This window comes from Haliaeetus albicilla, chromosome 13, assembly GCF_947461875.1.
Source record: "Haliaeetus albicilla chromosome 13, bHalAlb1.1, whole genome shotgun sequence".
Taxonomy (NCBI): Eukaryota; Metazoa; Chordata; class Aves; order Accipitriformes; family Accipitridae; genus Haliaeetus; species Haliaeetus albicilla.
Window position 1 is genome coordinate 23,709,964 of NC_091495.1, and position 25,728 is coordinate 23,735,691.

The 25,728-nt window shown below is 36.0% G+C and overlaps 1 protein-coding gene and 1 long non-coding RNA gene across 11 annotated transcripts in view; one reads left to right on the forward strand and one right to left on the reverse strand.

Moving 5' to 3' along the window:
- BIRC6 (baculoviral IAP repeat containing 6) overlaps positions 1-25,728 on the reverse strand; it is a 187,388-nt gene that overhangs the window by 40,924 nt on the left and 120,736 nt on the right. For all 10 annotated transcript variants that reach the window (XM_069800486.1, XM_069800485.1, XM_069800484.1 and 7 more), the window contains 5 exons: positions 23,323-23,519; positions 20,781-21,081; positions 17,864-18,081; positions 15,323-15,487; positions 13,137-13,305 (listed from right to left, as the gene is read on the reverse strand). In XM_069800486.1, coding sequence (XP_069656587.1) covers positions 13,137-13,305; positions 15,323-15,487; positions 17,864-18,081; positions 20,781-21,081; positions 23,323-23,519 — 1,050 coding nt within the window. The remainder of the gene's footprint in view (positions 1-13,136; positions 13,306-15,322; positions 15,488-17,863; positions 18,082-20,780; positions 21,082-23,322; positions 23,520-25,728) is intronic.
- Positions 2,741-5,449, forward strand: LOC104318234 (uncharacterized). Its single transcript, XR_718565.2, has 2 exons — positions 2,741-3,542; positions 4,686-5,449. It is a non-coding gene; the product is annotated as an uncharacterized lncRNA (long non-coding RNA).

Consider the following 25,728-nt stretch of genomic DNA (forward strand, 5'->3'; position numbering starts at 1 on the left):
CCCGCTCCAACAGGTCCATGTCCTTCTTATTTGGGGGCCCCAGAGCTGAATGCAGCACTCCAGCTGGGGTCTCATGAGAGCAGAGTAGAGGGGCAGAATCACCTCCCTCGACCTGCTGGCCACACTTCTTTTGATGCAGTCCAGGATACGGTTGGCTTTCTGGGCTGCGAGTGCACATCACCGGGTCATGTTGAGCTACTTGTCAACCAACAGCCCCAAGTCCTTCTCTGCAGGGCTGCTCTCAATCCACTCATTGCCCAGCCTGTATTTGTGCTTGGGATTGCCCCAACCCACGTGCAGGACCTTGCACTTGGCCTTCTTGAACTTCATGAGGTTTGCACGGGCCCACCTCTCAAGCCTGTCAAGGTCCCTCTGGATGGCATCCCTTCCTTCCAGCGTGGCGACCGCACTGCACAGCTCGGTGTTGTCGGCAAACTTGCTGAGGGTGCACTCAATCCCACTGTCCATGTCGCCAACAAAGATGTTAAACAGTGCCGGTCCTGATACCCACCCCTGAGGAACTCTACTCATCACTAGTCTCTACTTGGACATCAAGCCATTGACCGCAACTCATTGAATGTGACCATCCAGCCAATTCGTTATCCACTGAGTGGTCCCATCCGTCAAATCCATGTCTCTCCAATTTAGAGACACAGATGTTATGCGGGACAATGTCAAAAGGATGGATTCCTCAAGTTTCCTATAATAAGTAATGTTACGCCTCTCAACCTTTCTTTTTTTCTTCCCAAACAGCAACTCCTTGTCAGCACTGACAGCTTAAGCAGCTACTGCCCCATCCCTCTTATTGTGCTGTGCTAGTATTTTTTTTTGGCTGGGTTTGTTTTCCAAACCAGTCCATGGCATGTCCGCACAGACATGTGTATCAATACAATGGAAGGACGGGAGGGGAGAAATGCCATCAAACCAAGGTCCACAGCAAACATTAGATCTGAATCATGGTGTGCAGGAGGTGTCACTCGCCCTTGACTGCATGCAGAAGGAGCCCAGAGAAATTTGTTTCCTTGGGTTCACCTTAGCCACTGAAGTGGCAGTTGCATCACAACTATGAAAACAGCAAACCACTACAAGACCTCAACTATGGCATTAACAAGGCCAAGAAATACTTTGGGAACCTTTTGCTGCTCTCTGTGGATACATCTTAATTAGCTCGTTATTTGCAGTGGAGCTGCTGAATGTACTTTATTCTCACTATTTATACTTGATAATAGTGCACGAAATTCTTCTGCTGACCTTGAATCTTTATACCTGCTTGTGTTGACCAGGTGACAGATTCCTACCCTCCAAACACATCATTAATCTTTAAATAAAAGATGCACATTGCACAATTTCCCCCCTTTCACAAAGGAAAGTGTTTGATTTTTCATATGTGAAGGTTAATATAGTACAATGGCTTGAAAATTTGGTTATGGCTAGGTGCTCTCAGCAACGTGAATGATCAGAATACACAGGTGAACATTTCCCCATCTTTGTATCTCTGAATGGATCCAAATGAATACAGAAATACGTTCAAGATACATAAACAGAAAACAATTCCAGGAACAAGTGAAGTTGCAGCAGCCTTTTCAGAATAAGGGAAGAGCTTAAAAGGAAAGACCATATACCCATATTGGAATATATTTTACAGAGGCTATGCTGGAGAGATTTAACCTAATTACTCTAGAGTCAGACAATTTCACTGAGGCAACATTACTTTCAGGATAAAGGGCAAATCACATACAAGTACCATAAAACTCACGGCACTTCAAACATGGTATTTACCATTAAAATAATGCACATGTAAAATAAGCAGTTTTGTCCATTACTAAGAAACTAACAAATGTACTTAGACCCTTTAGAAAAATGAGAAAAAATTTCAATGTGTAAGTAAATTAATCTGAAAATGGAAGTACTTAAAGCAATGATTTTACCCTCTTTTGCTTGCTCACAAAAAGATTATTGAAAACTGAATTTCAAACAACGCCTTGTAATTTCTAAAAAATATGCTGTTCTAGAAAGTGATCAAGGTTTTTGGTTTTCTACCGTTTGAATTAAATGTAATTAATCATATTTTGATTTTTCTTAAGCATAAGCTTTTTGTACTTCCGAATTGCTTGATATTGCAAGCATTTTTTTAAAAATAAGTTTTCCAATGTATGTAAAATATAGTTGCCTTCATATCAAGAAGCTATGCTATACCAATGAAACACATTCCTTCGGTAGTCTTCATAGATCAAAGTGACTGAATAAAATTATTTGAAACATAGCTACTTGCAGAGGTTATTAAAATTGTGGCTTTTTATCTGAAGAGACTGGGAAGAAAAGAAGACTTCGCAGAGCTCCCCCCCCTTTCCAATAGGGCAGGCAAAAAATACCTCTCTGATTTACCTATGAAAAAACTGAGTTACTGCTTCCTATGAAATCAGAACAGGAATATTTTTCTTTAAGTCTGTGTTTTCATTAATTACACACTAACCTGCATTCTTTGGGGGTGAAGAAAAAGAAGAAAAGCGTTAGAAGTAGTATTTCCCATAGAAACAATTGTCTGTCAAACAAAGCATAAAAAGACAAAAGGCAGAAACACTGTTTCAGCTTGAATGCCTTAATGTCACCATTTGTCATGCAGTACTTCCTCAGAAAACCCTGAAGTACAGTTAACTCTACTCCTCTTTACACCGCATGCTTTCCCCTTTGGTACAGAATTAAAATGTGCCGGGCCTGACAATGAAACAGCAGAGCCATCGCACATTGTTATGCAACTCACTGTCTGCAAGGGTGGCTCGTAGCTCCTTCTTTATTCAGCAAGTGCCAAGTGCATGTTTAATCAATGTCACAGCTCACCACAGTGTGCAACTAAAGCCACTGTCATTCCCCTCTTCAGATTTGCCTGGCTAAGTTATGCAATGCTCCGAAGAATACCTTGGAATTCTTTCCAGAGGCTCTGAATGCAGGTGTGTGACAGCGTTCACACTATTGCCAGTAAAGCAGACTTCATCCTTTTTCAGGCTGGACTAAAATTACATAGTGTGACTGCACGTAGTTCGCTGCATTTGGAATTACAGCATGTCAACGTGAGAAAGCCTCTTCAGACGGCTGCCACAAAGAGTAAATCAAAGGCTGGGTTTTTCTGAAGTCTTAATAAATAACTAAGTATAACTGAATAACACCAGGAGCTGTTAGTATTTTCTTTTTTTTTTAAGACAAAACCGAACAGCATGCATTTTGTTGCTCTGCATCATCTAAGGAAAAAAATCCTCAATTTTAATGCGAATTAGTCAACAGTGAGGATCATTACCAGTAAGGGTTTTACTGGTTTTCGACTACACTTGCTTTAGTGGATTACGGAGAGAGAAGGCCAGTCATTTGGAAGATTCTGTAACATTATTATCCTCACCGACAAACTTCATCAAGGAACTGTTCATGCTCCTATCTGGTCTGTCTGAGTGAGGAGAGCAGCCCCTTCATGAAGATAAAAGCCTGGTTTGCCACTGAATCGACGAGTAAGAAGCATGTCTGATGACATTTTATTCCTGATGCAATGTAGGGTAAGAAACATATCTTTTTTTTTTTTTTTTACCTTTCTATGAGCTATGCTCTGAGCTGATGGCTTTAATTAGACTCACAGCAGAAATATGTTTATCTCCAATGATTAAAGATGTTTGCCAGGAAAGAAAAATGCTATTGCACTATAAAATGTGATTGCAAATCTTCAGTAAATTGGGGTTATCTGAACTAGTAGAAATCCCAATCAAATTTTGGTTTAAGGTTAGAAATTTCTGATCAATAAGGCTAAAACAGCATAGCAGATTACGTATAATATCAACATCTCTGCCACCAATTAACAATTTTACAGGGAATATGTTTCTAGAGGATATGTGACTAAATTAAGAGTACAAGAGCAGCTAAGTTAATAGAGATGACCTGTCAACCTCACTTTTGCAACAAAAAAAATGTAATAAATCATACACGCATCTGTAAATATCTATTTCAAGTCCTTATATTGCATAGAATTTTATTACTATAAAAGTACTACTGTCCTTTGGCATACTGCAGTAATAAGCATATATAATAACAACCACCTTTATATTTGAAGAGACAGACATTTTCTGTTAAATGTTTACTGGTGCATGGATGTCCAAAAGCTGATCTATTAAACAAGCAAAAGGATAAGATCTCATTTGCAATTCCCTACTTAGGGCTCACTGGTCAAAAAAGACTGGAATACTGTATTAAGGAGGCATATTTTGCTGTTCAAAACCAGTAGACATGAATATTTTCTACTGTTTTTGTACTGTGACAGTTAAATATTTAACAACAGCTGAAAATTCACATAATCTCCCCAGGCATTTCAGAGTATTTGACAATGCCCACATACTTGCTTTCATCAATTTGATGTTTCACAAGTAAACGAATTAGCTGGCTAAAGACAAATTTTAATTTTCTTTTATAATAAAGCATATTAATTGGCTTGAAGCATCAAGCTATTTTTCACTCCTATCAAATCTGTATCTAGAGAACAATTACTTTTAAAATGGACATGTTCATATAAAAAGAAAACAAAGGATGAATACAAATCAATAAACATAGAAATAAGAAATATTGTGTCAAGTAGTACAGAATTGTTTTTAAAAAGATCAAAGCTTGCATGTTTGTCAGACCAGATTTACCATTTGTTTTCTTTCTTCTAGCTAGCTGCCAGAATACTGGTGAAGGTATTTGCAGGAAAAATGGGGACCTCTGCCATCACAACACTGGAAGATGTAAAAAGGCAAGAGGAGAAAGAGGAAAAAGAAGAATCTATTTTAGCACTGCTTGGGATTATTGGAACTGTGCTTAATTTATTTGTTATTGTATTTGTGTACATCTACACTACACTTTGATGACATTTTTGAACGTCAATTGCACAGCACACAGTGCAAAGACCAGCGATGGTAAGAATGATTTCTAAATTTAAAGCAAAAAAACCCCACTGTCTGAAAAGATTATCAAAGACATTCCAGAGCAAAGTGTGTGGCTAAGGGCGCTGCATCAATGACTGCTAAATGTATCTGCGAGCCCAGCTAGGGTGCTAAATTACATAAATGAAGGCAGACAATATTCAACTTCTCATTGATAACAGATGAAAACCAAATAGCAGAAACAGAGATGGCACTGTTTTATTGCCAGCAAATGTGCGAGACACCAGAAATGTAAGCAAACACTGAAAACAATCAGAACATAGGAAGAGATTAATTAAATATACAAATACATATAAAGCAAACCCCATGATGCTTTCTATGGTTTTGTGCAGTATGTCTCTTCATAGCCGAGACCAGAAAACCAACAAAAGGGTTTTATTTTTAGTTCACCATAATTTAAGCTATAACTTACACTAATGTATAAGTGTGGGAACAGGAACACTGTTATACTAAAAATTGTAATATTATAAATAAAATTTTAACTATTGACTATATTCTGCAGCATTTTTGTTAGTCTTGTGGAAAGCTGAAAAGGTTAGATTTTCTTGCCTTTACTGAATCTGTATTTGAAATCATCATGCTATACCGACAATGTGCTTTTCTAATTAAAAATCCTTTAAAGTGGTGTGAAAAAATAAAGAATAGTTTCAGTACTTCTTTTAAGAAATATTAATAATTAAGATGACACACTAATACATATTCTCCACATGAAAAAAAAATCCTTACATTTTCTATATCCCCATTTTTAGAATGTGTTTAAACATTAGTCAAATATAACTTTCATGTTGTCATCCTGAAATTTATTTTCAAGTAAAATAAAACACATCACACAAAGATTCATGATGTTGCATGGAAAACAGGTTTAATAATCTTTGCCCAGAAGAGTATACTCTCTCTTTCTGGACCAGGTCCTGAAGAGATTTTCCCTTTTTGTATTGTTTATGATTGAGGCCCAGAATTGCAACTTTTATGCATACTTCATGGAACATCCAATTAGACTATTGAAATTAATGAAACTGTTTACACATTTTAAATTAAACCTATGCATGTCTTTGAATTAGATCCAAAGCTGCAGACAGTCTGAGATCATAGGAGTTTTTGTATACATTAATATATCTCACACATATCTTCTAATAGAAAAGCTGCTTTTGAAAGCTTAGGATTAAAAACACAGTACAAAAACAACACAAAAAAAGAAACACTGATTTTAATAAATACTGTTCTTAATCTTACATGTGCCACAGAGGAACAACAGAGGAGCTGTATTTCTGAAAATCAGCTTGGTTCCTTCTTCTAGGCTGCAAAGCTATATCCAGTCTTTCCATAAAATGAGAAGCAGAAGGAATACATCCCTTGTATAGGTGATAGCTTATTACTGTATAGAGCTTCATAACTGCTAAACCAACTGAGCCTTTGGAAGTCACTTTGAAACAAGCACACGCATAAAATAAGGTCAGGGATCTAGAACAGCATGAATTTGGTAATGATATTTCAGACAGTTGTAGAAACTACTCTGTAACACCGATTTATGGATGAATGAGGTGGAAGATGGTATATTCTGGTTTTGTGACTCTGAGTCAATACTGGCTCAACCAGAAGAAATGATAAACAGAGCTGAGGCCACACTGGAAGGAAACATGTGCAGCTAAGAAAATTTATTCACTATCTATAGTCTTTAGCAAGTCTCTAGCATTGTATACTCATTTTCAGTATATGAAGCACCAAAGCATTCTGTAAAACTAAACTACATTCTAGAGAAATTACACAGGTTATTCATGTTTACTTAAGACTATAGAATAGAGTCAATACATTGTTAAATTTTTCAATGTACTTCTTATATCTACATACTTATAGATATTATTGCATTAATCTCATGATACAAGGATATTTGAGATGGGTCTTAAAATGAGAAGCTACAAGAACCTGAAAAGTGAACAGAAATATGAAATTCAGGTAGAAAATACTGTTTATTTTGATCCTGAAGTTATTTAAAACTTGTCAATTCTGTGAAATAAATAAACAGTTTTATTTCATGTCATTTCAGTGCATAGCTCTCTTCTCGAAGTTGTGAATCAACTAGTACTCCAGCACTGGAGTGCGATACTGCACCTTTTTTTGTAAACACTTCAACAGCAAACCAGATAAAAAGCAATCCCAAAGTTGTAACCAAATGTGGCAAAGGTTCAGCATTGTTCTTTTACCAATGAATGAGTTCATTAACATTAATGATAACTAGTGGAATTTTTAATTTCGGTAATTATATACTGTCTATCTAAACTGCCGTTGTACTTCTAATTTCACTCACAGTAAAAGGCTTTGACCCTCTGAAGGAAGTCACAGGATAATATTACCAGTAGAGATTGCCCCAGCATACAAGTTACATTTAGTTTTAAAACAGAAGTCTAATATCGTCTCTTAACAGGTAATACTTACGCTCTATACTCATGCAGACCCAAGTCTAACTTTAGTTAAATGAGCTCCAATATACAGCTCTGGTGCTTATACATTTAATCCAATATATGCATAAGAATCTCAACAACAAAAATAATCTTAAGAGCAACTACCTCTTATTAGACACAGTAAAAAGTCAATAGTCTAGAGAAAAGCAGAGTTTCACGATGATTCAACATTTACACTGCAGTAATACCTTCACACCTTCAGTAACGGATAAAAAAAATGCAGTACTCTTAGCTGAATAAACTCAGCATATCAACTTCCCGTAAGGGAACACTAGCTTCCTAAAGTACTCAGCCTACTCAGTCCAGTGGAACTGGACTACTTCGCAAAAAGTAAAGCAACACCATATAGTACCTTGAGAATAAGTATGATTAATAGAAAAGAAATACTCTTAACTTCAGCAGGCAATCTAGTGTAGTTCAAGCTCTGAGGTAAGGAGGCAAGGCCTGAAAAGAACGACTTTAATGGACTCAACTAACAAAGGTATATCAAGAGAGGCAGAAAAAATTATTCAGTACATTCACCTTCAACAAATTTGTCCATAATACTTACTAAATAAAGTTCACAATGAGGTATTTGGCAGCAGGATAAAGCAGCACAACTGTTAATGAATCCACAAGTCCAGGGTGTGACAGTACTTGGTAAACTATGAAAAGTGCATTAAAAGCAAATATGGGACTCTTAAGAAGTAGAACATGCTGGTCAGTAAATACAATACTTTTAGTAAAGCCCTCACATAGAAATGCATCATCTCAGCAGTCAAACACAAGGAAGACTGAGCTAATCTACCACCACAAGCTATGATGACCACATCACGTGGAATCTTTGTCCACCAAGGACAGAAGGTGGCTAAGAGAGCTAAGAGGGCAGGATGCAAGAAAATCCCAGCTAAAATCACAGTATCACCTGCTTCCTGTAAGCCTAGGAATTCAAGCAAAGAGATTTCAGGCAGAATTCTGCAACTTGCTATGAGGTCTGTCTTCCAAGGAAGAGGTGGTACGAAACCTCTCTCACTCTTTGGCTTTAAACAAGATTAAGACATCTCAGGGTTAGCTACGTACTAGTTTAGGGACAAACCAGTACAACTGTATTTTTAAGCAAGAAGAGTCTAACCTAATATTGTGGTATCACTGATAAATCCCAACTTCACTGCGCTTTTTACTGTCCAAGCCCATAACAAAATAGACAGTCCCTGTCCTAAAAGTCACTTGATTTTCCTTCTGTTTCATGATTCCCTTCCACTGCCTTCTCTCTATAAACCTTTTTAGCTACAAAGACTACTATTACTAATTCTTTTATTCTCTCCCACTTGTAAATACTAGCTTGTATTAGTCTTCATAAACCTAAGTCCATCAGTGAAGTAACTCTTACTTTTATCAGCAAAATCTAGACCTTCAAGATAGCCAGTTAGAATCTGATGGTCACACATTTGCTGGGAACCTCTTGCTGCACAGTGCAAATTTTATTCTTGTGCATTTTGTTTAAGAGAGAAGTGTTCACATATTTGAAAGAGTTCCTACAGCAGTGATTCTTTTGAATGAAATGCGCTGTATACAAGACAACAGTGAAAAGGTTTTACATGACAGCTTTTGGTGTGAAATGTACGTAACTGCCTGGTAATGAATACATGCTAGATGATCCATGATACAGAAGTTAAGAACAACATCAATTTTGCAAATGTAAACATAAATTAAGTCCTTGGGAACAAACACAAGTGTAATAAAAGATCTCACCATGTTTCAAAGATAAACTTTTTTCTTTTATAAAATGAAAGATAATAAAAGCCACAGTAATGCCATAACAAGATATCAAACAAACACAGGAAAAAAATCAAGAAACAGGGTGAGGATTACAGCAGCTATTGCTCCTTGTGACTAGAGCCATGATCTCTCTCGCATAATAAAGTCCTTCATAGACAGATAAACATTCCACCTCTACAAGAAAAAAAGCAATTATGGAAATTAATGAAAGTGATCAGTTCACAATTTTCAAGGACTTCACAATCACCTTGCTCTGATGCAGATGAAGCTGCAGAATGTGTCAGAGCAATCTGGTTTATAATGATCTGCTTCAAGGTTAGGTTTCTAAAAGATTAAATGATATGCGAGCACTCCTTATCTGATCAATATTCCTTTTATCTAGAACAATCTAGATAACAATCTAGTCCATGTATATTTTGGGCAAATTAAGCAGGAATGGCTAAACATATTTAAGCAACAAAAAACCCTAGATAAATTTCTGACTGTGACATAGGTCGATTTTACATTCTGATACTGGAACTGTTCAAGAACTTCACCAAAACAACTTTGCAAGCAGGATGTTTCTATCATACCTGTAGCTAACTTAACACGTGTAAACAAAATGTAAAATTCTCATCAATACCAAAATACTTACTATCTTTTATCACCACAGTGATATCAACCTACTGTGCAATAAAGGGAAGCAGCACATCTACAGCTTCATTGCACATATGTCTTTATAGAAAATTTTTCACACATAATTTTATGCATATGGCAGATCACGTATCTATATAGATAGATACAGATATGTGAAGATCTCTGTTATTGCAACCCTTGACAGCAAACCCTTAAATCTAGTAGAAGAACACCTCTAGCATAAGGGTAACCTTTAACTGGTCCCACCAGCATCCATTCAAGTCCGAGAAAGTTACAAAGTTGCTGAAAAGTGCTATTTTGTGTCAGCATTATGCTGGGCACAGCTTGTTCCTGCTGGGGTGCCAGAACCTGGGAACACCCTATTAGCATTCTGTATGCAGCGTCCTAATTTCTCAGTCCAGCACGTTACAGGAAGAATACAGTTACCTACCTCTTCCACATGAAAGTACCTTTTGACAGCAGAAGGTACAGTGATCTGAAAATTAGAATGTACATAAGCGTTACCACTAATGCTGTTGCCTTTCCTACTCCCCCTGGGTAGGCATTCAGCCCTACTGGAGAAGAGATAAGTATTCAAGATAAGGAAGCCTGAAATTAGATGACATCTAACAGGAAAGACTCAAATCTGTTCTACTATATTGCATTGGTCTTCGAGGTTTTAAAAAATAAAATAATTTTAGAAATTTGCTTCCATATTTGAAATTTTTCAACTATAAACACATTGTTTAAGTGAATTTTTCAGTCTTATGAGCATTGCACAAGAGCTTAACATAGTTCCAGAGCTTCTCCACCTCTGTCTCTCTTGCAACAACCAGGCTCTCTGTTAGCTGTGTCTCCTGACACTCTGTTACTGACACTGAGAGCCCCAGCAACACCTGCAACTCACACTCATTAATGTGAGAATTATCTGTCTGCTTTGAACTAAACAGTAATTACTGCATTGGAATTATGCCTGGCTATCACCAAGACAAACTGTTTTCAGGGTCTGCTTTCAAACTAAATACATCTGACTCAAATACTCATGAAGAGAGGACATTCTTCCCAGAAGTCACCCTTTTTGCACATTTCACTCTCGTACTGATAACCTATCACATTTTCAAAGACAAGCTTGACTGATAAAAGCCTGCAAAGTTGTTTGGTTTTTTTTCTAAATCCAGAAGAACATCACTAATTATAGTTTTATGTATAGACTTTTGAACAAGTACAGCAGGAAACATTCAAGACCATTGCTTGCATCAAACACAGCATAACAACCTTCAGATTTTACAGTTCTAAATTCCAACCGAAATAACCCCATCCTTTGTGAATTTGTAATCAGAAGAGTAGGTAACAGCTTTTCTCTGACAAGCAAGGTTTTGCTTTGCTTTAATATCATTTAGCTGCAACATTAAGAGCTACACATCCATTTATGAAAAAGCAGAAAGTACCTGCTTTGTTCACTCTTTACTAATTGTTAATTCATAAGCACAACATTTCAACATCCCCTGCCAACCACAAATAACAGTAGTCCAGCAGTGGAAAATATACCTAAAAGGAACATTTCCTACTGAAACTTTGCCGTTTCTTTGTACTTTGGGAAAAACTAATGGTCCCTGAAAGCCAAACTAGTCTGAACTTCTCACCACCAGCCACATATCTCATCTCTTCTATCAATATCTGACTGTTCTTCCCCAGCTAAAGGTGACTTACACAGATATGTTTTTCTATTGAAAACAGCAAAAAGCAATTTTAACTGCTGCAATTCATCTATAACTCAGAACCAACAGCTTCATCCTTTAGATAGCATAGCATTTTTGCCAGGTCTTTGAATGACTTTTCCTTTCTGCCTCAACAAACAATAATTTACGAGTATCTGTTAGAAAGATTACTTTATTGTTTTACTTAATTGTTTAGTTTATTGTTTTACATTATATTTTCATTTGTAATAACGAGCCTGGTGTATAAGCTACATAGTTAATTTTCATCACTGTAATATGTGCAAAACAGAACCAACAAATTCATTGCAAAACTAGAGAGAGGTGTCAAACTGCAGACCGGCAAGTGAAATATCTTCATATTTTTATCTTTACTGTAAGGCCCCAGCAGATTTTTTGAACTACCTCCATTCCATCACACAAGATGATGTAATGCCCTAGTTACTATAGATTAAGAGACCCACATTCTTTTTTTATTCCTATGTAGCTTTGTAAATGCTTAAGACATAGATGATTTTTCTTTTACCTCAGAGATAAAATATATTGTGTAATTCAACAAGAAGCTATGACATTGTTTCAAGAAATTCACATCACTACACCCTACAACCGGCATCCAACAGAACTGCAGTAATGTGACAGGACATTTATCAGTTACTCCAAAAATAGGGCAGGGAAAATAAGGTCCAAAACCAAATTATTCATATTTGGAACAACTCTTTCTGCTACTTAAGGATTAAATCCATCTTCACAGACAAAGTAACTGAACAAAAATCCAACCTAAGGCTCAGGAGTGTTTAAAAACTTCTGACTGACAGTTATCTGAAGAAAAAATGCTTGTCAGTATCTTCATACTAAAGCCTGTCATCTAGTGAGACTGAAGATAAATCACAAACCCAGTCTGCTGGTTTTGCCATTAGTTCCACACAGGCATTCACTTAACTCATACTGCTTGACAATACCTTGTATAACTGAACAGGTTTCCACAGCAAGGTACAACATACCGGATAAAAACAATCAAAACATCTTTGTTTTAAAATTATGAGTAGAAATGTCATGACAACATATAACTCATTTGTTTTGTCTTTAAAAAACCCCCAACAATTTCATTGTTCCCATATATTTGAAATATTTTGCACTTTTGATAAGAGGTTTGTTTTTGTATTTCCTAAATAAAGCAGAAAAAGCTCTTATCAAGGTAAAAGAGAATCACCCTAGTACGTGCAATATTTACCAACTTCATGCATATACTTGCTCAATTTTCTTACAAAATAAACATTTTTCTTCACAGTGAGATTCACAATCTTGTATAAAGTACTCTCTCTCCATGTATCTTCTGTAGAAGAACTAAAATGTGAACTTTCCAGATAGAAATACTATTTTCCTGGTAGTTTCAACAGTTTAAGAATTCAATTTTAAATTTAAAAAAAAACACATTAAAACAACAAAGTTTAAACTCTTACAACAAATGAGTATTTCAAAAAACACTATCATTTTGTTTTCTAAGGCTCAAGTGAATGTTCCCTTAGTACAATTCTAAATTGGCAAGTGTACTGAAACTAGCCAGAACCACCTATTGTTTTTATAAAAACTTATCTGACAGAACTTTGATTTAGAAGGAGACAATGGTACATTACCTGAATCATTGCGGAGGTACGATGACATTGCTGGGATGAGGCAAGATTGACTGAGTAGCTCTAGGAGAACAGATGGAAGAGCACTGCTGTTTTGTCCTCTCCCCTCATGGCTAGTTTGGGTGTCTCCATTTGAGGTACTCCCTGCAGGATTTATGTAACTGGCAAGAACCTGAAATACACAAAAATATTTAATCAAAACTGATTTATTCTAGGCAAAAGAACTTTGACTTTCCTCCCTTAAGGAAGACACCCTCATACTTCACTAGCTATTTTGCTAATTCAGTACAGTATTTATTTCAGCAGTCCCGAAGATGTCTTAGAGGAAATTCCATACAGTTATTAGATCATGATTCCAACTTTGGCTAAGGATAAAATTAAATAACTGTTATAATTCTGAATTACTTTAAGAGATCAATTAATATGAATTTTGACAAACACGCTGAAGTAACTCGAAGCAGATGTTTGCCAGATCACACCACTGAGACATACAGCTGATCAGTCCCATTTACTTTAGAACACCAACTAGCAACAAAAGATTTTTTTGTTTTGTTTTGAACTACAAATGTTTCAAAAACCTTTTTAACTTCCTTTTGGATGGGACTTCAGGGTTTACAAGATGAAACAACAACTTACAGCGAGCATGACAGTTACTGGGAACAACCACTTGTACGCACGGCTCTTGCTTCAGTAAACAAAGAGCAGCAGCCTTCCTCTCAGTGATGGCGGGGCAGTCACCTCAGGACTGCACACCTCCTCTTCCCAAGGGTAGTTCTGGCTGAGTTCACAGGTCCCTACCATGTGTTGTAGATGTACAACCTAATGCACTGCCACGGGTCTGATTTGTGCAGTTGTACTCTCAAATTAAGGAACTTCAAGGCTTGAAAGGCTGTATTATTTGAAGTCTCAGGGGTTCTATTCACCTTTTTAGCCTCTTCTCCTTTCTTTCAGTCTCCCTCTTTCCTCTAACCCCATTACCATGGTATTTTGCTGCAGCATCTTATCAGCATTCTGTACAATAGAATTTTTCTAAACAACCTTTCTAGAGAAGGAATATCTGCTGTACAACTGACTGACACCTTCAGCAAAATGCTGAAGGGTTTTCTACTTCTTCCTCCACGTGCTGACTGCACAAAGCAAATGCCTCCTTACCTCATGACTTATCACAGTTATAGCTAAACCTCTGCATGGCATAATACAGAATACTGCCTAGAAGCTTTGCCAAGAGTAATTCAGGTGATTTTCCTCTTTTGTGCTTAGGAAAATTGTTTCAGATTTTATTTGTTTTGCTATTGCAAGGGACATGATACTTGTGTCTTTTACTCTACAGTGACTGAAATAACTGATTACATCAAAATGATATCTTCATCAGTCAAGGCACGGGCATTTTCAGAATTTCATCTCCTCTGTGCTCTACCCCAGCAGTGAGGTTAGCTAATGCATTTGACATGACAGTTCTGTGAATGAAATTTTTGATGACCAGATAGAATCTCATTTTCCCTACACTGACCCAAGATAACAGGGGTTAGTTGCATTTCACAATGGACTGAAAAGCCTAATTATGCAGAATTTTCTTGTCCTTAGCATGAGGCATTTGGAAGGCATCAGAGTTTTACTAAGATCTGGATGTTTACTGGTGATTTACTATTGTCATTTAATTGACATACTCAAAAATTTATATGTCTGAGTGATATTTTGTTATATTGGCATAATATATTCATGGACACCCAGTAACAACAATGGACATTTCCTTAAAGCAGAGCAAAAATATGCGAGAAATGAATAAGTAAGATTATTTGGCACACAAAAGAAAATGCCTGTTCTCACATCCTCCTCATTTAATGGACAGTCTTTACTTTTGACTGACTGCAGCAATGTTGACAGAGATATGCAACAGCTCCAGGGAAATACATTGGAATGCTTCTTGGTTCATTGTCTATTCAGAACTGTCACCCAAGCTTACCTACAGAGGTCTTTTTTTATGCAGCAGCCTAATGATGTTTGAAAACAGCCTCATTCAAAATATGACCTATACCATTTTTCATGTAGACAGGCAATTTTAAATTATTTTTTGCCCAAAATATCATAATTAGTCTGCTATATGACTGAAGAAATACAAGCTCCATTTTTACTATCCAGTTCTAATGTTTCAAGTGCTTATCATTAATCAAAATTTCATTATTACACACCTGTAGAAGGCAGGTCACGTGCTCTTCTTCTAGCCTTTGCTTAGTCAAAGCTTGTTCAACATCCCATCCTGAAGCTGTGGAGCCTGTTCCAAAGCCTGTACCCTTAGCCCAGTACAACTGCTGTTCTTCCGTTGATGCACTGTTGTGTGTACTTGACACCTGTGGCTAAGTTTTTTTTTAAAAAAAAGACACAATAATTTCATATTTTTCATCTTATGAACGTTGTCTTTGGAAAGCCTTTGTTCTGCAAAAGAATGTAATCCCAATTTATTAACTTTATAAAGATACCATCAGGATCCAGTGAAATTCAAAGCTTTAGATAGGAAAGACTGTCACATCCATGGAGTTCTAGTACATGTCAGTGCTAAATTGTTGCAAGTGATTCTTCAATTTGACTAGGACTGTAAGCCCCTTTTTGTTCTCTTTTAAGATACTATCACTGCTTAAATGATGAAAGGTATTAAAATGCTACTTAATCAATATCATGCTAAACATCACAGCTCTGTAATTATTACTGTTTAACACCTAGTCAAGTTTAATAAAATAATTAGAGGAAGGAGATGGGAGTAGAAGAAATATTGTCAAAAGTACACAACTGAAATGTTAAGATGCTCAAGCACGTGCTGATTTTGAATAAATGCTCCAAAATAGCAAGAGGTGTAACTTACATGTATAGCTCTAACACATGACCTCTGGGTCAGTGAAACACACACTATTTCCTGTCCAGATAAAAGTAGGGAAATATCTTGTCCTTAAAGTGTTCTGAAAGAGCACATTTTTCCAAAGGTATTTGTACAGCTTTTTCCAACGCTCTGCCTCACTGCATTTTACTAATATAACTCCAATATTATATTGCTTAGCCCTTATGAAACTATTCAAGTACTTATGTTAATTTTGAAAGTTTACCAGACCTTTGGTGAAAAGGATGCAGAAAAAAACTCTGCTAAGCATTTTTTAACTAATGCTTTCCTAAATATATATTAAGCACCCTAAACAAGTAACCTCTGTTTTCCAAAGCAATGAACACTTCCTGCTTTCATTAGCTACTCAGTGACAATTAGCCTTACTGGAAACCAGGTCATGTGAGTAGGTGCCCAACTTCAAGTTGTAATAGTTGATTTACTGCTCTGAAAATTTTCATTTTCTGTTCAGATCTTCCTTCAGTGACTTTGTTAAAGACTATACTTGAAGGAAAAGAAATTATGTATGAACAGACAGCAATGGTAAAAAAAAAAGTTATCACCTATGAAGTACCATACTGACAGTAGTCTGGAATCACCATTTAACTTTTACATTGGGAATGTAATGCATCTTGGTGATGAAATAGCTGTGTGGTTACTCTCATGTAGGCATTACTCATTACGTCACTCATGAACATGCTGTGCCTTTAACATTCAAGAGGACTCTCATGAGCACTGACTTAAAGCACTTAAGGGAAAGCCTGGCCCCAGAATACAAGCCTCAGTGCAAGCCTGATGGATATCTAGTTTCAAGTTACCATCTATCACCTGATAGATATGAATTATGAGAAAGTAAGCTGTTTAAGAGGTCATGGTAGAACTAAAGCAGAGATAAGAATTAATGGTTGCCCTTTCCCTCCAAAAGCACAAAAATGCTAAGGTGTTCATGTGTCAGCAGCCTGATACCCCATTAGAAGCAGAATATCTCAGCTTCCCCTTAAATTTGACTAGCCATTCAAGTGAATTATTCTCAGGCACAGCTTCACCTCTTCCTTGCTCAACATCTTATTAGTATCAGAGCTGCTAAAATAGGGACAGCCCTATATTTTGCAGCTACTTTAGCCATATTTAGCCACCAGAAACTTTTTCATGCAAGCCTCTGCCACAGCAATACTAAAGTGGGTAATTTTTTTTTTTTTTTAAAACACTTTTATACACAATTATGTCTATAGTATGTTATGCAGAAATGGCAACTCATGATCCTAAAAACATCAGGGGATACATGTTCTGAATAGAGGGTGGTATAATATGGGAAGTACCTTGAAAAAGTTTTGAAGATTCACTCAGGATCTTGAACACTACGGAAAATTTTTGTCTTTAGATCTCATTTCTCCATCAGTAAAATGGTATAAAAAAAATCACTGCATTAATTCATTAATTTTCACAACTCATTTACGTCTGTGAAGCATTTAAGAGGAAATAATTTGCAGCCAGTAGAGTTTAGATTATGAATGCTAAATAAGGTAATGAGGTCATGCTATCTAATGAGAATTAAAGAACCACCATCCATTGAGCAGTATGCCTCTCATGCACTGAAAAAAAAGATCCTGTGAAAGAAACTGATTACACCTTAATGACTCATGACAAGCCTTCTTTGTTGGTGAAATTTCATGTTTACTATGTTTCTTTGCAACATGCAAGGACAACTGCTTAATCAGGTACTTTCTAATTATTTTTGTTCTTCATTCAAATGCCAACTCTGCAGAAATTAGACTATAATGAAAGCAATGAGCTTATATTCTTTCTTATAGTTAAAACTCTTAATACTTCTCAATGGCAATTATTCTGCTGCTGAACTTACCTCTGCCTGGTTGGGACTAGAGTTGGGCACTCTTGGTGCATGGTGGCTTAGAGCAGACAGACAAGCAAGGATAAGATGTATAGCCCCAATCTCCAGTGCCATCCGCCTAAGCAGTACTCCATCATCAGTAGTCAATGGTGTAGTGCTGAACAAACTGCGCAACACATGGAAGGGCAGAGTTGGAAGCACGTTTGCTGAAGGAGACTGCAGAATATGACCTGGATTGAAGAAGAAAAATATCAAAGCCACATTCTCTTTCAGTAGTTCAATACAGCCTGTTAATCTCTGCAATAATTTATGAACAACACATACTGAAACCTACTAAGGCCTTAAGCATTCACATATAGTAAGCTATCTAATATTAGGTTTTTCTTCACAAAAAAAAACTCAGCAGGAGAACAGTGTAGAAGAAAGAATGTTTTTTTATTTCCTCTATGGATTTGGTTAAGACCCAAAGTTACAAAATCTGATTCACCATTTCCAGGCAGAAAACTTAGTTAGTGAATAACAGTGAGTATACTTCTGTATTGGACTACACTTCAGGTCCTATTTCTGAATGAAGAAAACGAAGGTGGTTTGGACTAATTTTTTTTTTATTTTAAAAAACATTCCAGCTACAGCAAATTAAAGAATGCACATGGTCAGCTCAGCTGACAAGGAGCTGTAGTTTATCATGATGTAGGATTTTTTTTCATATTCGAATTAAGTCACTGACACAATCCAAGCTGTGATGGTATTCAAGTTGAATACATGATGAAATACTAGCATAATTTTAATTAGATGAGCTGCATGTTTGAATTTTGTAGCAGAATTATTTTAAATTTTTAACCCTTTTGCAAAAATTAACCCTGTTCTAAAATTCTAACCCTTTCTGAGCAAAAATTACTTCTTTCAAAAGCCACATTTCAAATAACAGAGTGACCTATTAATGTAACATACTCAGATTGGGGAAACTGTCTCAATTTTTTCTGTTTAACAATGCATTTCACATTCCTTCCCCAGTGCATATGTAAATAGAGATATTTGATAACTGTAAACACTTCAAATACTGAAAATAATTCAAAATAGCCAACTCTGTTCAGAAGTTTTGCTTCTTGTATATATTATGTTCTCCCTCATTCTTAGAGTTTACCAGCTATGTCATCATCAGATGTCTAAACTGAAATACAAGTATGTATATCTGTATTTGTATGTGTATGTATCTACACACACACATGCATACACACACAAGTTAATTCATATTTATCTGATACTCTTTGTAAAGACAATAACAAGAAGGAAGCAAGAAGTCCTATGACTGGGATCTTCATAAATAAAACTGGAAAAAAGCCCATCTGATAGACTTCCAGAACTGCAGATGTAGCCAAATGAGGAGACAAATAAAAAAGGAAATCTAAACGTTTGCCCATGATTTATCTTTGCATACAGCTGAATCCATGTTTAATCTGTAAGCCATGGATTTTTAAGTGCAGCTCTTCATATTATGCGAGAAAGTAAAGAGATTCTAGGTGTATGACAAGACATATTTCCAACACAAAAGGAAAATATTAATGCTTTATACAGAGAACTAATGTGGACTACTGTGTAAAACTGATCCCACATTTCATAGAGTTGAATTCAGATGTTTGGCTTAGGAAATGGAGAAATTGACTGTTTAGTCCATCAAAAACAAAGGCTAAGAGGGAATACAACTCCTGTCAACAAATGCTTTGGAAAAAGAAGAGCTCTTTATGATGAGGAACGATGCTGGGCACAAACTGGATCTGAACAAATCTAGGCTGAAAATTAAAGCAGTCCCTACCTATCAGGAAAATTATGTTCTGGAACTGTATTCCAATAGCAATAGTAGATGCACACAGACAAAAAAGAAAGCAACTCAAATTTTGATGGTTTGAGTTGGTCTCTATTTAAAAGAAAAAAAAAAGAAAGAAAAAAAAGAATATGAAAATTCTTTGCAATAGCAAGTGACTGGAGCCACTCAAGGACATAAAAATCTGAGGGACTGTAGTCCTTCAGTTAATTACTACTCAAATGAGGAGGGAGTAAGCAGCCAGACTGAATTTTTGTTATCTAGTTTATTGTTGTCCACTGCACTGTACCTAAATACAAGAGAAATATAAAGATAAACAGAAGGGAGGGTAACAAGACTCTTAGTTTCTCAGTTGGTCTTATGAGGTACGCATTGTCCACCACCCTACAGGCTGCTGAACAGAGACTAACTTCAGCTGATTGCTGCATATAAAAAACAGCATTCTTTTCAAAGTCATAATGAAAAGAAATGTCTTAAAAATAATAAAACATCTTTCACATACACTCTTCCAGTGTTTCAAACACTAAGAAATACAAACATTAGAACTATATGCAGAATTCCAAGTTCAGTTGCAAAGACTCTGACCACAAATTGTCTCTTGGCTCATCTGTTCACTCATTGAAGAATACCTCATTTCTCCCTCTGAACTCACACTGTTAAGGTAGAGCTTCTGCTCAGCTAGTTTGATCACTATGATCTTTAGATCTTTCTCTCTTTTTCTAAAACATTATTATTCAACAGTTTATTCTACATCTGCTGTACCTATGCTCCTATCCATATTATTCTGCATTTGGTTGCAGAATTATACAATGTTTGCCTTCTTGTGTGAATGCACCATCATCTTGACAGTGTCATTGTGAGTTTTATCAGCAGTTATTTTACAATTACTCTGACATTTAGATGAGAACACTTGAATACTGATGACTGTGACAAAACTTTGCCAGACAGAATTTAGCATTTAGAGACAACAGACTATCAAAGATGCCAGCAACACAGTTCTGCTCAAACCAATTCTAACTTCCTGCTAAAAGCATTACAATGTAAATAAATTTAAGCAAAATGATCTAGCTGTTGTCTACAAAGAAACATAATAATTGCAGCACATACTTCCTTCACCATCATCTGTAACTCCCAACACCAATCTCAACAGACACTGAGCATGTTTCCGTTCTTTTAGCAGCACCTCAGCATAGCCCGGAAGACGAAGAAATAAACCAAAGGCAGCCAAAGAATGCGCGGGTATGGGAGACATAGTCTGAACTGTTGACTTGATCGGTGGAGGTTCTGCAGCAATTGTTTCTGGTGCTTCATACACCAATTCCCCTGATTGTTCAATGGTAACCCATTCAAATTGATCACTGTCCTTCTGCTTTTCCTGCGTGGTTGATGTAACCACTGGAGTGCTCACCTTAACCAACAAAAACAACAAAAAAAAATGGTAGTCATTCAGTTAATCACCTAGGCAAAAATTTTATTAAAGTTAGGTTCTAAAGGACATACAACCTTAATATAGGACACCATTAAAAAGTCACATGAAATACACTACCATTTACAGATATGAGGACCAGGCTAAAAGGCTAAAAACGGCATACTTACTGCATTTTCAAAACAGTTCTAGAAAGTCCCGCTTACACAAGCAAGCAACTGTATTTTGCCAACCTAAAAGCCTCAATTAAAACATGTTGTTTAAAATCTAGAGGCATAGGGGACATAAATTACACTGAAATAATCAATACAAAAATTAGTTTATGTATCAGATGGTTAAATAAGAAATGGCCCTTTTATTTTTAACATTAAACATTGAGTGTGAACTCAAGTGTTTAATTTTTAATTACAAATTGCAAGAAGGTGAACAACTGCTCATAATACCTTTAAAAACCAAGAAGAAATTTGGGTATCTTAGCAGTCTTGTAGCAACTCATGCTCCTTTTGGGCTTTTGACTGATTTGGCTGGCTTTATTACTATTATGCTCTAACGCAACAGTCTGTAGTTCTGTTTTATGAACTAAGACAGCTCAGAGGACTATGCAGACTATGACGGGAATCAGAGTTTAAGGGGGTAACAGCTATACAATTCCCCAGGAAACAGTCATACACTCAGTTAAAATGAAGGTGTGACATCCAGGTCCCTCTCATAATTAAACATCACAGAAGTTTCAGGCTTTTATGCTATTCATATGAACTGATGCAATCATATTTAAAATTTTACTGTTTATCACCAGACTGATCTTAACTGGAAAAGATAAATCTGAAAAGACCTTGCAGAATTTATTCAGAATTCCCAATTAAAAATCAAAGCCACATTTAGCTGCATTTATTCCAATCATCTACACATTAAGAGAATCAGAAGTATCAGTCACTTGGAGAAATATAAAAGTAAAATTTAAGAATGACGAGTCTAGAGAATTCATCGGTCTTCACTCAGAATCTTCTATTTGGTATTATTGTATTTAATGTGTTTTTATGGATCACAGAATTCTCATCCAGTATTTGAATTCAAACTTATATCTCAAGCTAAAAAATTATGAAAAGAAAATAACTTTCCAGAACTATAGAAAAAAGAAGGAAAAAAAGGGATGAAATTTCTCATGGTCTTAAGTTGCCTTTCATCTGTTGCAGAAATCCATGAATCAGTCTTCTTCAATACCGAGTATGCATTATCTCTCTTGGATTTCAAAATACAACAATTATTTATGTGAACACATTTCCTTAACTTTTAATTTTTGAACCAACTTGATACTAGACCTCTAAAACATCTTTGCAGAACTATTTACAAAGGATTCATACTAAATATCTAGTCTCACTACAGACTTCCTACTCCTGACATAGTTTTACAGTCAGGATACTGAACAGCACCCTTAATTTATTATTACCTTAATTTCAAAGGGAATAAATATTCACAATACTTCCTGTTAGGAGTATCAGCCAAAAATTTCAAAAATACAACCAAATAGAATTTGAATAATTCACAGGTTATTTTTTTCCTTTTTAATAAAGACTGTGTACCTAGAACAGCAGCCAAAGGTGTAATTTCACACTAATGCTTCTACTGAAACTTTTGAAATGCCTATCAGTGCCTCCAGAGAAATTCTATACATAATTATAATAAGTATATAAATAACTAACATACATATTATTTATTATGATTTTATTTTAGATATATTTATTAATATAAATATAATTAAGATTATGCAGTTATTTATTATTTATAATAATAAATCTAAAATAAAATTACATAATCTGCTTTGAGAACTGAATTTCACTTAACCATAAAAAAAATCGCTGAGGGTACATTTACATGAGCAATTAAATAATAAACAAGTATGGCTTTATAGTACATCAGCAATTTTACGTTACTGCACCCTCCAAGATATTTTATGAATTAATGGAAGCGAGGCAAGCAGGAACACTGAATTCATACATTTGTTCCACAAGGACATGGCTACTCAAGCAGACTGTAACATGTGTAGGGAAGCAGCATGCATAGCTGGACTGGGCTGTGGAGTTATGCACTCGCCTATTTTAAAGCAGCTTCCCCACATAACTGAGATGTCAAACCGAACACAGAGAAATATGAGGAAAATACTGTCCTTAAACAAACAAACAAACCACTCGTAGCATGTTTTTCTACACTGATTTTTTCACTCACTTGCTGAATTACATCAGGATAAAGCATAGGGAGTCTCTCTGCAATAAGGGCCAGTCCACCCATTCCTGCAAAAACTTGCAGCGGAGACTGAATGGGACAGGTTTCAAGAAGCGATTCATCTAGAACTGCATCCATACACTCCTCCCCAGGACTGACGGCTTCATCTTCAGGGCAAGGTCCCAGTAAATCTCCATGCTCTATAAAAACCACAGAGGTAAGAGAAATTAAATCAGGGATATACAGGAGTATGTACATCAGTTCACCCTAATTCAACCTGACGGACTATGAGAAATAGAAAAGGTCACATACACTTCCAAAGCAGGATAATCTTTGTAAGAAAGAGCCCGAATATAGCACTTTTCGTACATGCAGCTTTGATGCCTACTGTTCTTAAGGATACAGGCAGAAACCACCTCTGTGGAAGTTTTCCCTATCATGAGAGATAGTAGGTGAGTATGTCTGCAAACATGCTGGTCTCAGCAAGGGACCACCTTCTGTCAGACACATGGAGGATTCCACCACGCTAGGCTGAACATGATTTACAATTCCATTGTTTGCAATGACATGAATTGATCAGACCACAAGAAAGGTTAGATCTCCTTGATAAGGAAAATTTTAAAATAAAGATTTTTAAGGAAGACTCACCCCTTTGTTATACACTGTTTTGCAGTGTAAAAAGCTGTAAGCCTTCCCAAAGAAGGAAAACAAGAAAATAGACACACACAGATATTCACAATGCAGAGAAAGATCACTAAGGCCAAGTGCTTCTCTGCAAAAGACACTTGAAAAATACGTCATCAGTAAGGGTATAGGCAGATCTTTTATTATGAGTGCAAATATAATGCTATTCCTTCCACATCTTAAATATTGTTGCAAGGAGTTACACTTAAGTATACTTCTCCAGTACTGGCTTTAGTTAATCTTCTTATAACCCAATTTAAACCATTTCACCTCCATGAATGTTCTGCAAGTTTTCAGTGAAGTCATGCACTTCAGCTATGGAAAACTGCTGATCTCAAACAAAGGCATTGAAGCACACAGAAGAAAATACAAGTAAATGACACTTTTCCTCAAGTATAGTAGTAGTAAATGCAGCACTAGAGACACAATGTGAAGTTATAAAATCTATCTAGTACAGATGGTGTCAAGAAAAAGTCTGCTTTAAGTGGCAAGCAAGGAAATACTGATATGTAAGAATGATTTCTATAGATATAAAAAACTAGTCATGAAAAAGCAGTAGCACTAACCTTCATAACTGATGAGTGGTGACTGAGAGACATCTGAATGTAACTAATATTTTGCTGTATAGAACCACAGATCAATGGATTTGTAATGACAAAGTCAAATTTTCAAAAGTATTAGTCTGAAGTTTAAAAAAAAAAGCCTAGGAACTTAATAAAAGCTGAAAGAGGACCTTCATGTTTTCATATGCAACTCTACTACTAAACTGAACCTCCTCTAATGATTTTTGAGTTTTATTCAAATTGAAAAATATTTATTGTAGCTTGAGAATTTAAATAAACAGCAAAACAAAACAAAATTATTTGAAAGAGAAAGGCCTTTCAAGAGTGTGAGATCTGTATATCCAGCCATTACATGGAGTCATTAAATACTTAGCTCAGATCAGATAGCAAGAAAATAGATTTTTTTTTTCAACTCTGTTTCTTATCTTTTCTAGAAAGAGACTGATCTATCAAGTGAACAGTTTTTAAATGAAGCCCCTGTCTTAAAACAGCAGAATGATTAACTTTGTAATTCCATGCTGTGTCAGCAGATCCCCTTAGCTTAATTTCAAGGTCCCATTCTTCTAAGTCCTTCCCTGAAGGAATGATATTCAAATATTTCAATTCAAAATATCTCAAAACAGATCCCTGGGATACAGGTCCTTCTTCCCCCTTCCCCAGCACTATGAGTAAGTAGTATAGCTCCTTCTTCCCCCTTCCCCAGCACTACAAGTAAGTAGATAGCAAGCAATTAGAAAAAACATTAACAAAAACCAAACCATATTAGAAAATCTTAAAAATAATGGTTTTAAAAGCTAGAGTTACAAGACCAGTTTAGATGGCCTGGAGAAAAATTCCCATTTTCTAAGAAGCATTTAAATACCCAGGTTGCTGCAATAAAAAATTTCACAGGCTTCTATAACTCACATGGTTTCAAACAGTTCCTGCATTAATTAATCTGCCCTGGTTATCAGCACACTTACTACAGAGAACCAGTGTACATATCAAGAAATAAAATACACGATATCTATACAATCATATAATCATATCATGTACAACACTACGATGAAGAAAGAAAAGTAAAACCAGAACAACCATATTGGTGCATCTTATAGATACAATCTAAAGACAGGCAATGAATTTGTTCTTTTTCACAAAGTTTAGCACTTATCTTGTAGAGGAT